The following is a 13,650-nucleotide window of genomic DNA, read 5'->3' on the forward strand; positions in this document are numbered from 1 at the left end:
AAGAGGAGAAATTTTCAACTGTTCTTGTAGATTTGGCATTTTTTTTTTTTTTTTTTAACAACGATTGAGCCCAATAGAAGCCCTGGAACCAAGGTAGAGTTTTAATGTGGCTTTGTTCCAGTGTGCCAAAATTTATAAGGTGCTGAAAGAACTTGTAGCCTATCAGCAGCAAAGAAACAACTGAGTTTAGTATCTAGTTAGTAAAGATAATTTGTTAAAATAGAAAGCTACCAGATGGTAGCTCTTCTTCCCCCAAGGGCAGCTGCACCTCATTTGAGCTCCTCTTGGCTCCACGCGGCCCTACTCCCCAAGCAGCCGCCTTGTGGTGTCCCATGGTCTCCTTTCCCCACCTGCCATTCTGCTTCAATGAATTTGTCTTTAAAAGTTGAGTTGTTTCATGCATCTTCTCTTGGGCACATAAATTGCTAGTTATGCCTCTGGCCAATGGATTAAATTTTGTGGACTACATATAGAGTCTTTCTCAATTATTTGTTCTTTTGTGAATTTCTCCCCCACATTAACAAAGAGAATGATGTTTTATCCTCAGCTTGGCATGTGGATGCTAGAGGGAATAATTCCCTACATCCTGAGCAGGATGCAGATCCTTTGTGAATGCAAGCCGTCTCAAGTCCAAGGAGGGACTAAGAAAAATAATGCTGTTTAAGGAAGTTAAAGGTAACACAATATGTTAAATGACACCATCATTGTCTGTACTTTGGGGGGAAAATAAAGAATGTGCTTCCTAGAAAAGGGTCACAACTTCATCAATTGGATTTTAATGAATTCAGGGGGATTTTAGCTGAGAATTGAGGCTATGGAAAGTTTCATTCTAAACAGTATTTTTTTTTTTTTACCTGAGCTTTATTTCACCCTCCCTCCTCCAGCTCCGATTATCTTTCTGGATACATAAAAAAATAAGGAAGTCACCACATGGTAAAAGTAACCACTTATTCTAACAGTTAATAGCTAATGAATAAGGAAGAGAAAAACCAGAAAGCATATCAGACGAATATCAACATGCTATCTTAGATCTGCTGACATATTAGGTAGTGTTAGGCCATTCGTTTGCCTTGAGACACTGGGATGAAATGCTTTGTAGGAAATGCCAGTGAGGAAAAAAAATCACAATTTGGAATCAGATGATCCTTTACTGTCATTACAAGAAATCCTCCCCCTGCCTGTGCTAGTTGTAACAGGTTTCAAAGGAGAGCTCTTAGAGATTAGTAACGGAATATTTCTTTTTTTGTCTTTGTATTTCTAGTGCCTGGCACATAGGAGATACTTAATAAATGTTCCTTGATTAATTCATTAGCATGAATTAATTAATGCCAGTTGATCAAATTAAATCTTGGTCTCAACATTTTATTGGCAACTTGCTCACAGACTACTTTTGGAAGGAGGTATGCATTGGAAAGAGGGAAGAAAAATTGTAGGAAGGGGGTCGTACTTTTTTGAGGAGTGGGAGAGTTAATTGGAGGGGGAGAGGGTGATTTATTTTGTTTTGTTGTGGGCTTTTGACTTAATTTTAGGTACCTTTCAGCAGGAAAACTCATTCCACTGATATAGGTCAGCAATTCATGGGTAATGTCAGAGCAAGTTAGAGAAGTCCATATGATGAGGAGCACAGATTTAAAATGAAAGGGAATTTAATCAAACCTCTTCATTTCATAGGAAAGAAAACTGAAACTCAGAGGGTAATCTGACAGATATTTGCCTCCTCTAAGTCTTTATTTTCTAAAGTAGTATCTTTAGGGATACCGAGAAGTAGATTATAGTCTTAGAATGCTGTTGGGGCACTGTTATTTACCATCTTGCTAGTACTTGTAGAAGGAAGGACTTGAATTCATATCTTTGACTCCAAGATCTTTCAGACTGTCTCTCATGGACTCATGCATGCTGATTATAAAACAAACATAAATTCCCTTTTTTGTTTTTGTTTTTTGTATGATGTGCTGCATTCTGAGTAAAGAAATCCCCAGGTTAAGGTCTTCTCTGAAACATTTTAGGACCACAGATTTTGGGGCTGGAAAGGGCTTTTGAGGTTTAATTGTTTCATCTCACAGATGAGGAAACTGAGGCTAGATAAATTTAAGAGGTTTGTACCACGTCACACAGCCATCACAGGGCAGAGGATTTGAATCTGGGTCGTTTTGATTTGGAGGACAGCTTTTTATTCACAGGCCACATTGACTGTCTCCATATTATTAGTCAATATGTTTTAAAATTAGTCAATTGCTTTTTTCTTTTCAAGAAGAGCAATTCTTTTTCTAGAGGAGCAAGTATGTGCCAATGCCAATAGAAGCTGGTAGATGAAGGCACTTTCTGACAAGAGTCAGCACAGAGACTGGCAAGGAGGGAAACCGCCCCTCTGTTAATTAATGGGACGTGTTTGAGAATTGAGTACATCTCGTCTTCTGCGATGCAATGTGACAGTATTTGTTCCACAAAATGTGCCTTGGCTACTTTGTGTGTGTGTGTGTGTGTGTGTGTGTGTGTGTGTGTGTGTGTGTGTGTGGCAAAAGTAAGTCTGTCGCTTACTGCCTACATGTTTCAGACTGCTATGCCGAGGGGAAAAAAATTCCCCTTCTCCAAGACTTCCAAGTCTTGTGTGGCTCATGTTAGCCAGACTAGTGTGACCCTAAAGTAATGGAGCAATCCGGCTGACTTCTTAGCACGATTAACAGAACAATCTCCTCTGGATAAGAAAACAAATTAACTCCCGGCACCAAATGTCTCCTGGACCAGGAAAAGCTGTTCAGAAAAAAAGGAATGCTTTGGAACACTCCAGGGACAAATTCTAGCCTGATTTGCCCAAGATTGTCCCTAAAATGAGTGGAACCAACGGAAGGGACTGGTTTTGAAAACAATAAGACAGGATGGAGTCAGATTTGAGGGTATGTCACTGAGCTGGCACTCGGTGGGGTGCTTATCAGTCAGAGATAAATGGCCACTCCTTTGGGTTACAGAACTCTATTGACAGGATACATCCTCCTGACCAATGACTTGTCTTTCTTGAATCTAGGGCAGCCAAAGTCAAAGCCTACAAGGGTTAAAAATTCTTCCTTCCCTTTCCAAAGAATAGGAACTAGGGTTCCCCCAAAGGTCAAGGGACTCACTCATTATCTAAATGGTACCATGGACAGAATATTAGCCTTGGAATCTGCAAGTTCTGCCTCTAACATACACTAGCTAGGGATGTCACAACTTCTTGGTACCCCAGGCGACTGCTTAAATTGCCAAACAACATGCAGAGTACCCTGCACTGAAGAAATCATTGGCAGAGTCCTAAAGACCCCCACTCCACCCCAACCCCATTCCCCAATTTCGCCTCTCAGTGAAATGTAAAGCTACAGGACTATTTTTTCACTTTGTGTTTTAATTTTTTTTTTAGTACATTGGCACATTTAGTTTGGATATAGTAGGTACCTAATTACATACTTGTTGAATTGAATTCAACTCTTCCTCTCTCAATATCATTCATTGCTACTGATGCCAGAAATTCAATGGATAGAAATTCATTCTTTTAGCCTAAACTTAATCAAATTAAAATGCAAATGCATGGAGAGAAACAATTCTTTAAAACTGATCAGACGTTTACATTTCAGTGTGAAAGAGTTCATAAATGCCTTTCCTAAAAAAAAAAAATGTTAAGGTGAGAGGGACTTAAAGAAATGCTAGAGTTGTGGATACATGATAGAGGCTGGAAATTTATAAAGCCTGTGGCAAGAAAAACAAATTTTATCTGTTTTATGATTTTGCTCTGGTATACTCTTAGACAAGTAGCTAAGTGGTTTAGTAGATAGAAAGCTGGATCTGGAGTCAGGAAGACTCTTCTCCATGATTTAAAATCTGACCTCAGAAACTTACTAGCCATGTGACCCTGGGCAAGTCACCTTACCCTCTTTGTCTCAGTTTCCTCATTTGTGAAATATGAGCTTGAGAAGGAAATCATAAACCACTTCAGTATTTTTGCCAAGAAAACCTCAAATGGTTTCATAGAGAGTTGGACACACCTCAACAACAATAGATTAGTATCACCCTAAAATAATGGAGCAATTGGGCCAACTGGATCCCAAAAGAGCCTTGGACATAGTTTGCTTACATTAGTTGGAATCTATTTAAAAAAAATTCTTTGGTTTATGAAGAAAGCATTAAAATAGGACAGCCAGTATTCATTTGTCTTGTACTTATACTCTGTTCCTATTCCTAGGCCACTTACAAGTTGATTTAATCACTCCTCAGTTTTCTTTGATGGACCTTCGTCCATGTCCTTTTCTGTCTCTCTGTCTGTTTCTCTGTCTCTGTCTAGTTATTTTATTTTTCACATCTTTGTAGAAGAATCTCAGTTTTATTTGTAACCTATTGGCCACTGTTGTTCCAATAGCCAAATGCAAATTTTGAAATGGATATCTTGTGAGCATCTTCAACTCAACATATCCAAAATAGAATTTATTATCTTTCTCCCAAGCCCTTCTTCTCAAACAAATTCCCTACTTCTGTCTGAAGAAGATGTATCACACATGAGGCCTGTAGGTAGAATGTGGTGGACAATACTTCTGAGTACAGATTACTGTACTGGATTACAACGTAATTGGGAAATGTTGAAAAAAAATACAATAAAATATGGATAGTATTATATTTAAAATGAAGCCAACACATGATTTAGTGGACCACATTTTAAAAAATTTGACATTGCTGGTTTAGAGCACCACCATCCTTCCCATCACCCAGGCTCACAATTGTGCCTTTACCCTTGACCCTTCATTCTCACTCACCCTAAACATTCAAACCTATTGTAAAATATTATTTTTAACTCATGAACAACTCTTCTTTTAACTACTCACACAACTACAATTCTGATATCAGTCCTAATCACTCCTCCTTTGGACTATTATAAATTTCTAAGTGTTGCCCTGCTTCAAGTATCTTTCCACTCCCACCCATTTCCCACTTAGCTGCCAAAGTGACTTTCTTAAAGTGTATTCCTGACCACATTATGCCTCTCCTCACCAAAATCCAGAAGCTTCCTGTTACCTCCAGGGTCAAATAAAAACCCATCTTGAACAGTGACAACTTTTCATCACCTGGCCCTACTCCCTCTCCCATCTTCTTATTTTATCTTCCTCAGTTTGTACTTTATGATACACTGGCCTCCTGGTCTTTCCTCATGTGGTACCCTCCATCTTCTGTCTCTGTGTTTTGCTTGGAACATTCTCCTCATTGCTGCTTCTTAGTTTCTCCAGCTTCCTTCAGACTCAGCTCTGATCCTTCTGCCTTTCAGGGGACCTTTCTGGTCCCTCCAGAAACTAGTGTCTTCTCCTTTGAGATAACTTTCCATGAAATCAGCATATATTTCTTTCCTAGCATTTTTTAAAAACTAGGTTTTCCCTTCCATTCGAATATAAGTTCCTTGAGGATGGGAATGACTTTTGCCTTTCTTTTTATGGTTAGTGCACAGCACAGTGCCTGGCACATAATAGGTATTTAATAATCTCTTGTTGATTGACAAAAACTGGTTGGATACATTGGCCTTCATTTTGGATATGTTCAAGGAAAAATTTATGGGACCCAACAAGAAGTGGACATAGTGCTGGGTTTGGAGTCAGGAAGATTCATCTTTCTGAGTTCCAATCTGGATTCAGACACTAACTAGCTGTGTGACCCTGAGCAAATCACTTAACTCAGTTTGCCTCAATTTCCTCATCTGAAAAAATGAACGGGAGAAGACATGGCAAACCATCTCAATATTCTTGACAAGAAAACACCAAATAGGATCAAGAAGAGTCAGATGTGACTGCAACAACAAATAGTGGATAAATCCTGGGTCTGGAATCAGGAAAACCTAAAATATATATATTTATTTACTTACTAGCTATGTGAAACTAGTCAAGTCACTTAACCTCTGTTTGCCTCAGTTTCTGTATCTGTAATATGGGGATAATAATTGCACCTATATCCCTAGGATCAAACAACATGATATAATATAAAGCACTGCATAAATGCTAGCTATTATTTGATTCATTAAGTCATTTCTGATCCCAGTGGACAAAATAAACATGTAGAGGGATGATGAGGGAAATGTTGAGTAATGTGAAAAATGCTAATGAAGCCAGATTTCTAAGGAATATTCTGGGGTTCTAGTATTAAACAGAAAGAGTAGCTATTCTTGATACTTTTAGGCATGCTCAATGAATATATGTCCTAGAGGTAGATGGGTGATTTTGGCTTAGCATCTTCTCATGGAAGCCCCCAATTCTGACCATGCTTTCTTTGACTTAGAATCACAGAGTTAGAGCTGAAAGGAACCTTAGACAACATCATTTTAAGGCCCATGGAGGTTAAAAAATTTACTCAAAATTATACCATCAGAATTTCCAGTAGAATCCATATTGTAGAATCATTGATTAGGGCTAAAATGTATCTTAAAGGCCATTTCCTCCCATTTCCTCCTCAATGGGAGTTCAATACTCCCATTTTACAGAGATTCAGAAGAAATAGTTTGTATTTGGCAAACTGACTTAGAAGCTACCTAATTCAATCACTCCATTTTTCAGGTGAATCTCAGAAGGAATAAAGTGATTTGTTCAAGATCATATCATCAGAATACTCTCTAGCTGAACTGTTGGACAACTGGTTATTCTATAACAAAATAGCTTTTCTCCTCCACTAGTTAGCTGATTGTCTTAAAACATTTAGCTGAATCTAAACTTGATTTTCATTAACCACACTGATGGGCCAGTTTCAGACCTATTTACCAAGAATACCTCAGGCAACTCCTGAAAATTTAATAAAGGAAGCCATGAAGTGGGCTGGATTCTTAATTTCCTCACTTCCTGGCTGTGTGATTCTGGGTAAATTCTGTCCTCGTTTTCTTTGAGTCTCAGTTTCCTCTTCTATAAAATGGAACTAGATGACCTCCAGAGCCTTTCCAGTTTTCCATGATTCTCTACTAGGTCATAGATGGATGGTGACTTGGTGGGGGTGAGGGGGAAGTAGGTGGAGTTCCCACTTTGGAAGTCCCTCTGCTGCTGAAATAACAAATCCTTTGGCTATCATTTTCTAAATCAACTTTTTAGGGGAAATACACTGAGTTTTTTTCCCCTTATATTGGCCCTAAAAATGGATGGATCTATAATTTGGCAGTGAAATGGTAAATCAAGACCACCACAAGAACAGTGAACATTTAGTCCCAGACAGCTTCATTCTGCTGTTATCAGTGACCTATCACTGAACGATTAAGTTCTTACTGGGCATTTTTAGTATTTTCTGATCTGATAACTGCTATGGAGAAGCCAAATTCTGAGTCAATCTCTGCCAGCCTAATCCCTGAGGAGTCAGATTAAGTGCATAATTGACCCACATAAACCACCCATCCTCTCCAATCCAATGTTTTTCAAGTCCCGTTTACACTGCCACAGGACCCAGAAAAAGAATGCTATGAAAGACAGGGTATTTCCTCCCACTGGGGATTTCATCAGAGTTGGAGATGGCTTTTTAATCACTGATCTCTGAGCCTTTGAGGTTTAAGCAGATGAGCTAGCCCTAAGCACATCTGTTTTAATCCTGATCTTCTACTCAGGCTGTCTCTTCAAGAAGAACAAGGAGAAAAAAATAAATTAATTTTTGTTTAGTCACTGAAATCTTAGGCACATCTCTTGATGAGCTGATCTCTAATATCAAATGCATGTTTTTATTTTGGTAAAGATGTTGAATTAAACATCAGAGAAGGGGTGGGGTGGGAAGCCATCTGCATTATTTATGGACTTTTGAATTTTGCATCTTTGTTCCTTGAGCTGGTGTGTACACACACATACACACACACACACACACACACACACACACACACACACACTTGCTCTTAAATGACATCTCTGGGAGAATAGCTTCTAACAGAGTCCTCCATAATTATTTTTATAATAGGGAAAAAGTCACCTATTATTTCTTCAAAGAAACTAGGCTGATACTAGATCTGATGTTAAAGATTCATACTTTGGAATATAATTTGAAATTGTTATGTTTGCATTTATTCAAATCAGATAATAACTTTCACCATATTTCCCTGCTTTGAAAAACAGATATCATAGAATCCCTTTCTCAAAAAACAAAACAAAACAAAACAAAACACCAAACCAAACCATTAGATGGCTTTTTTTTTTTTTTTGTGCAGCAACTAGAATGAACTCACAATGCTAATTATCAATCTAGCCAAAAAGCAACAACATGCACGGAGAAATAGAAATATCTACATTCATACAGCAGAAATATAAAGAATGCTCTTTGAATAAGGTTTTTAATCTCCTTTTTTTGGTCTTATTATTTTTCTTAAAAGTAGGTTTAAAGCAATCGTTTGCTATCCTATGGGGGACAAAACTTCAAAAAGTGGGGGACATCAGGTAGGGAATGATGCTTATGCTTTCAGAAATATTTTATAGCAGTCAGTTTTAGGCGGTTGTTTTCTTGATTGCAAGGAAGAGTTCAAGGAGGGGAACATATGTTACAAAATGACATTAAAATCAATAAAACCTTTTTTTGAAAAATGGGAAAAGAGACTTTCAACTTCACAAATTGAAATTATTATTTTCCCTCAAGATCTGGCTAAATTTGGATTACTAAAGGCAACTTCACATCCATCTTCTACCAATCTAGAGCAAACTGAAGGGAGGCAGCTAAATGGTAAAGTGGATAGAGTGCTTGGCCTGGAGTTAGGAAGTCTTATCTTGGTGACTTCAAATCCAGCCTCAGACACTTACTAGCTGTGTGATCCTGGGCAAGTCACTTCACCCTGCTTGCCTCAGTTTCCTCATCTGTAAAATAAACTGGAGAAGGAATGGCAAACTACTCCAGTACCTTTGCTAAGAAAACCCCAAATGAAGTTACAGAGAGTCAGACATGACTGAAGAACAAATGAATAACAAAAAAAAAAAAGGAAACTGATTAAAAACTAATTCAGTGAGGTTGAGAAAATCTGCTTGATTTACATACTGAAATAGATAAAAAAAAATATGATCGTACCAATTTCTTAGAAGCTTTTGCTTCCAGATAGTAAGACAGAAATGGTTCAGTTGGTGGAAGGAGCCTTTGGTGTGATAAGGTGGCTGGCTCAGAAGCCAGCAAAACTACAAAATGCTTAGAGGATTTAGCCCAAATACTCCCACTTCACATCCTAATGCCTGCCATTTTTCTTCAAGGACAGAGACCAAAGAAAGACCAATGCTTAAAGTGAAAATCTAAAAGGAGAATCATGAAAATAAAGGGAGTCAAGGAATGGCCCATGACCACAAACATGACCCAGTAACTCTGGGACCAAAAATTGAAATCACTACATAGAACAAAACCAGTGCTTGAACTTAGACTCCAGAAGGCTTGATTTTGAATTCTGCCTAGGACACTTAACTGCTGGGTGACCCTGTGTAAATCACTTAGCCCCTCTGAAACTCAGTTTCCTACTCTGCAAAACAGGGATAAGAGCAGCACCTACCTTGCATGGATGTTGCACATGTCAAACGAGATAATGCCTTTGCAGACCTTAAAGCTTTACACAAAAGCTAGTTATTGGCAAAAGGAACAGATACATAAAATTCAGACATAGAAAAATGATACAGAAACCCACCACCCTCCAAACAAAACATAAAATATTGAAATAGAAATCATCTTCTTCTCTCCCAAATGCTCATTGTCTATTATTCATTTTTGCCATTTAGAAAAACGAAACAACTTGGAAAAGAAAGCTTTAGCTTTACTAGTCTCTTCTGAAGTATTTCTGGCAATTCTTTCTCTCTCTACCCTGGAACTCCTGTCCCTAGAAAAGAAAGGGGCAACAGTATTCAATCACTGCCCGACAATGCTCTCCGTGGCTCCCACCACCCGCTGCCCGGCCCCTTCCTCGGAGGCCACAGTGGCTTACAGGATTCAAACACACAGAGCTCTCTTTACAAAGAAATAAACACCATGCTTAAGGAAGACAGAAGCCACAAATAACCAAACATGTTGGTAATCTGATGTTATGTAGCTAGATTATAGAAAAACAGTAATTACTGAATGACATTACTCAGTCAACATGGTAATGAAGTTTTTTGAGAAGATCTGGGTCTTTCAGATGACAAATGTTTTAAATCATTGACAGATTCGGGAACTTTCCCTGCTATTCTCTCAGCTAGGTTGCCTAGCACCGATATTCTATATATTAGAGGAAGAGGTGATCTGGAAAGGAAATCCAGGCAAACGCAACGACCGACCTAGGCTGCTGTGGAGGAAGCTTTGCTTGGTCTCAGAGTCACTTGGTTAAAAGTTTTAAGGTCTGGCTGATGGCCACGGAAACGGGGGGAACGTTAGTGAGGGAAAAACCAAGTGACTTGACTCGGGGGACGGTAGATAGATGGAGGAAAATCCACCATGTAATTGAAGTGATTTCTCATTGACCAACGTCATTCAATAAACACCGGTATCACGTATTTAGGAACAACTAGTCTCCAAAGGTACCATTCTTAAAATGGATTGGAAGGCACGGTGCTTTTAGAGATCTGGAAGAGGACAAAGGTCATTCCCTGCCTTTATTTAGTACCTTTATGTCCGAGATCCCCTTCCCCATGCTAATTAGGAAAAAAAAAAGTTTGAGGGGGCTGTTTGCAAACAAGATGACAGGCTGGAATGCAGATCAGACCACAGCTTCAGTAGTGGATGTTTGTAAGATTGGCTAGCACAAGGGTGAGAGTGCACACACACACACGCTCCTGCACATACGCACACCACGCATGGACCACACCAAACGGTGCTTTGGGAGATACGGATCAAAGAAAAAGGCAGCTTAGGCATTGAAAAGAGCAATCCACGGGCTCCCCCCAAATTTGCCTTTTATGAAATCGGTTCAACGGAGCCCAGCAGTCAGGGCATGATTGGAGACCCTGCTACAAGGTGACATGGGCTGTCCCTTTTTTCAATGCCTACTGGATGGGTGATTCAGTGTGTCAGGCATTCGAGGCTCCATACTCTCAGAGAGGCACGCATGCAGAGGAACGAGGAGGCATTAGGTGTGTTTTACGCATGTATGAGGCATTCTCAGTGGAGTGGGTCATGCTAGAAGATGTACACAGGAAGATTATTTGACTTTAATTCATGCCACTTGAGATAATGTGATAAAACATTTGACATGAGAGATAAGTTCCATTTTCATCTGGGAGGTCACCAGTGAGAGAGTGAAAGAAGGAAATAGAGAGAGAGAGAAAGAGAGAGAGAGAGAGAGAGAATGAATGAGAACTACAAAGAATATTCTTAAATAAAAGTAATGCAGAAGAGTGGAATATCATGTACAAAAAGAAAATGATTGGGGGTGGGGGAAAGAAAGGGCTTCTGAACACATTATGGAAGCAAATGAGCTGGAAGACAAAGCATCAAAAGTCGGAAGCGTTGAAATTGGAAAGCTGTGCCAGGCAATGAGATCACCAAGATGAAACAACAACAAGGAATTAAAAAAAAATTCAATGTAAACTGCTGTACACAATTAAAGAAATCATATAGAAACAAGAATCCCAAAGTAGACCAAAACACTAACACTGCCTTGGCACTCGAGACACAAAACCTTAAAGGGAGAAAGCCGACTCTTCACACAACTTACGCGGACAAGGGGTGCATCAACACAATGGTAGCAGACACAGAGACGGAGAAGTCAGTTCCCATGCACTCAGGCCAGGTCTACACTGGCAAATGACGTGAAATCCAGAAACCCTTCTTGGGATCATTCCAACAATTCTCTGCTCTCCCATCCCCGCTCCCCACTGAGCCTGTCCCCACCACTTTGGCCTGAAATAGACGCTAAGGACCAAAGGGGGATTTGGGACTGATTATCTGCTTTGGCAGTGCAGACATGGCGACTGTCAAAAAAAAAGAAAGGGGAGGAGGTTGGAAACAATTAATTCTCAAGACATCCAAGTCAGTGTTCTCTGAAAGTTTTTTTTTTTTTTTTTGGTTTTGTTTTGTGTTTAAATCCAGGGTCTTCCAGTCACGTGCAGCTGTTCTTTTTTGTTTGTTTGTTTTAAAGATGTCAATTTTAGTAGATTTTCAGGGAGACTGCATAGCCACAGTATGGTCTGTTCAGAAGTCCATCAGGTGAAGATTTTTTCTTCCTTTTTTTCCCTTAACCCATCCCCGCCCCCCGAAACTTAGTCATTCTCAAGGAGATAACAATACAGCACCTACAGCTCATCTGCATGTCACAGCTGTCAAGCAGTGAGAGACAAGCAGCAGGGTAGCGGAGAGGTATGTAGGCAGCGAATGCCGGGACTGGAAGACGGCTCCCTAAAAATTGGGACTGGATTGCGATGATGAGAACAATGACCAAGAGAGATCTCTGCCCGTTCCGAGAAAGCTTCCTCACAAACTCGGTGCGGGAATGGGTCAGCTTAATAAAAAGACACTGTTATCCTATGGATCACACAGATAAAGACCAGGACGTAGTAAGACCAGAGGAGAGAGATTCAGAACAGAGAGACAACAGAGACAAGAGCCTGAGTCAGAGGAAAGGGAAAGATTTGGTTGGATTTAATAACCAATTGTTTTTTTTTTTTTTGTCTCAAAATGTGACTTATCCTCCTGTCTCTTATTTTGTCACATTTTGGAGAGTCTCCTCCTTGGTCTGCAAGGAGGAGAAGGCATTTACTTACATCAAATAACCTTTCTATATACATCTCCTCATTGACCTTATCACGGAGGACATCCTGAGAGTGGCGGACAAATGTCACGTAGGCGTCGGCAACGTCCATCCCGGGCTTCTGCAAAGAAACACAGAAATGTGAAAATGGCGTCATCGTCACGTCCTGTAACCCCTTTCATCCTCCCATCCCCTTCTAGGGAGTGTCTGTGATTGACTTTTCTAGGTGCCTTCTCTGGCCACATTCTGGTGTCAGGTGTTCAAAGCTGTTTCCCACAGTGCCATATATTGGAGCAGCAGGACAGGGATTGTGGAAGGAACCTGGATCACTCCTTCCCTGACCAAGGATTCCTTTTATTACATACCCAACAGGTGGCCGGCTGGTTTTGAATGGAAGATCTTCACCGACAGGAAAACCAGTATCTCCCTAGCCAGCCTGTTCTACTCTGGTCCTTAAGAAGCTTCAAGCCTAAACGAGGTTCTTTGCAACTTTAGGTCTAATCCAGTTATCTAATTTTGTAGAAACTGAGACCCAGAAATTTGAGTGGAAATGAGCTAGGATTTGAACTCAGATCTTCTGCCCTAGTCCCACACACATTCTATTACACCAATGAAGGATAAAATGTTCTCCTGCCTCTTCTTCAAATAAAACTGTGGCAAATAGTTCCAATAGACTTGTGATGGAGAGAGTTATCTGCACCCAGAGACAGGACTGTGAGGATTAAATGTGGATCACAATGTAGTGTTTTCACCTTTTTTTGTTGGTGTTTGCTTGTTTTTTGTTTTCTTTTTCATTTTTTTTCTTTTTGATCTGATGTTTCTTGTGCAGCATGATAATGTGGAAATATTGTTTAATCTCTGTTGGATTACTTGATGTTTAAGGGAGAGGGTGGGGAAAGGGAGAAAAAATAGGGAACACAAGGTTTTGCAAAGGAGAATGTTGAAAACTATCTTTATATATATTTTGAAAATAAAAAGCTATTATTAAAAAAACTGGCTAAATGGGC

At 39.6% G+C, this 13,650-nt stretch overlaps 1 protein-coding gene across 1 annotated transcript in view; it reads right to left on the minus strand.

The window, feature by feature from the left end:
- CADPS (calcium dependent secretion activator) overlaps positions 1-13,650 on the minus strand; it is a 542,165-nt gene that overhangs the window by 30,034 nt on the left and 498,481 nt on the right. Inside the window, 1 exon segment of the mRNA XM_051980071.1 lies at positions 12,657-12,764. Within this exon segment, the coding sequence (XP_051836031.1) occupies positions 12,657-12,764 (108 nt within the window).

Source organism: Antechinus flavipes, chromosome 1, assembly GCF_016432865.1.
Source record: "Antechinus flavipes isolate AdamAnt ecotype Samford, QLD, Australia chromosome 1, AdamAnt_v2, whole genome shotgun sequence".
Classification (NCBI taxonomy): Eukaryota; Metazoa; Chordata; class Mammalia; order Dasyuromorphia; family Dasyuridae; genus Antechinus; species Antechinus flavipes.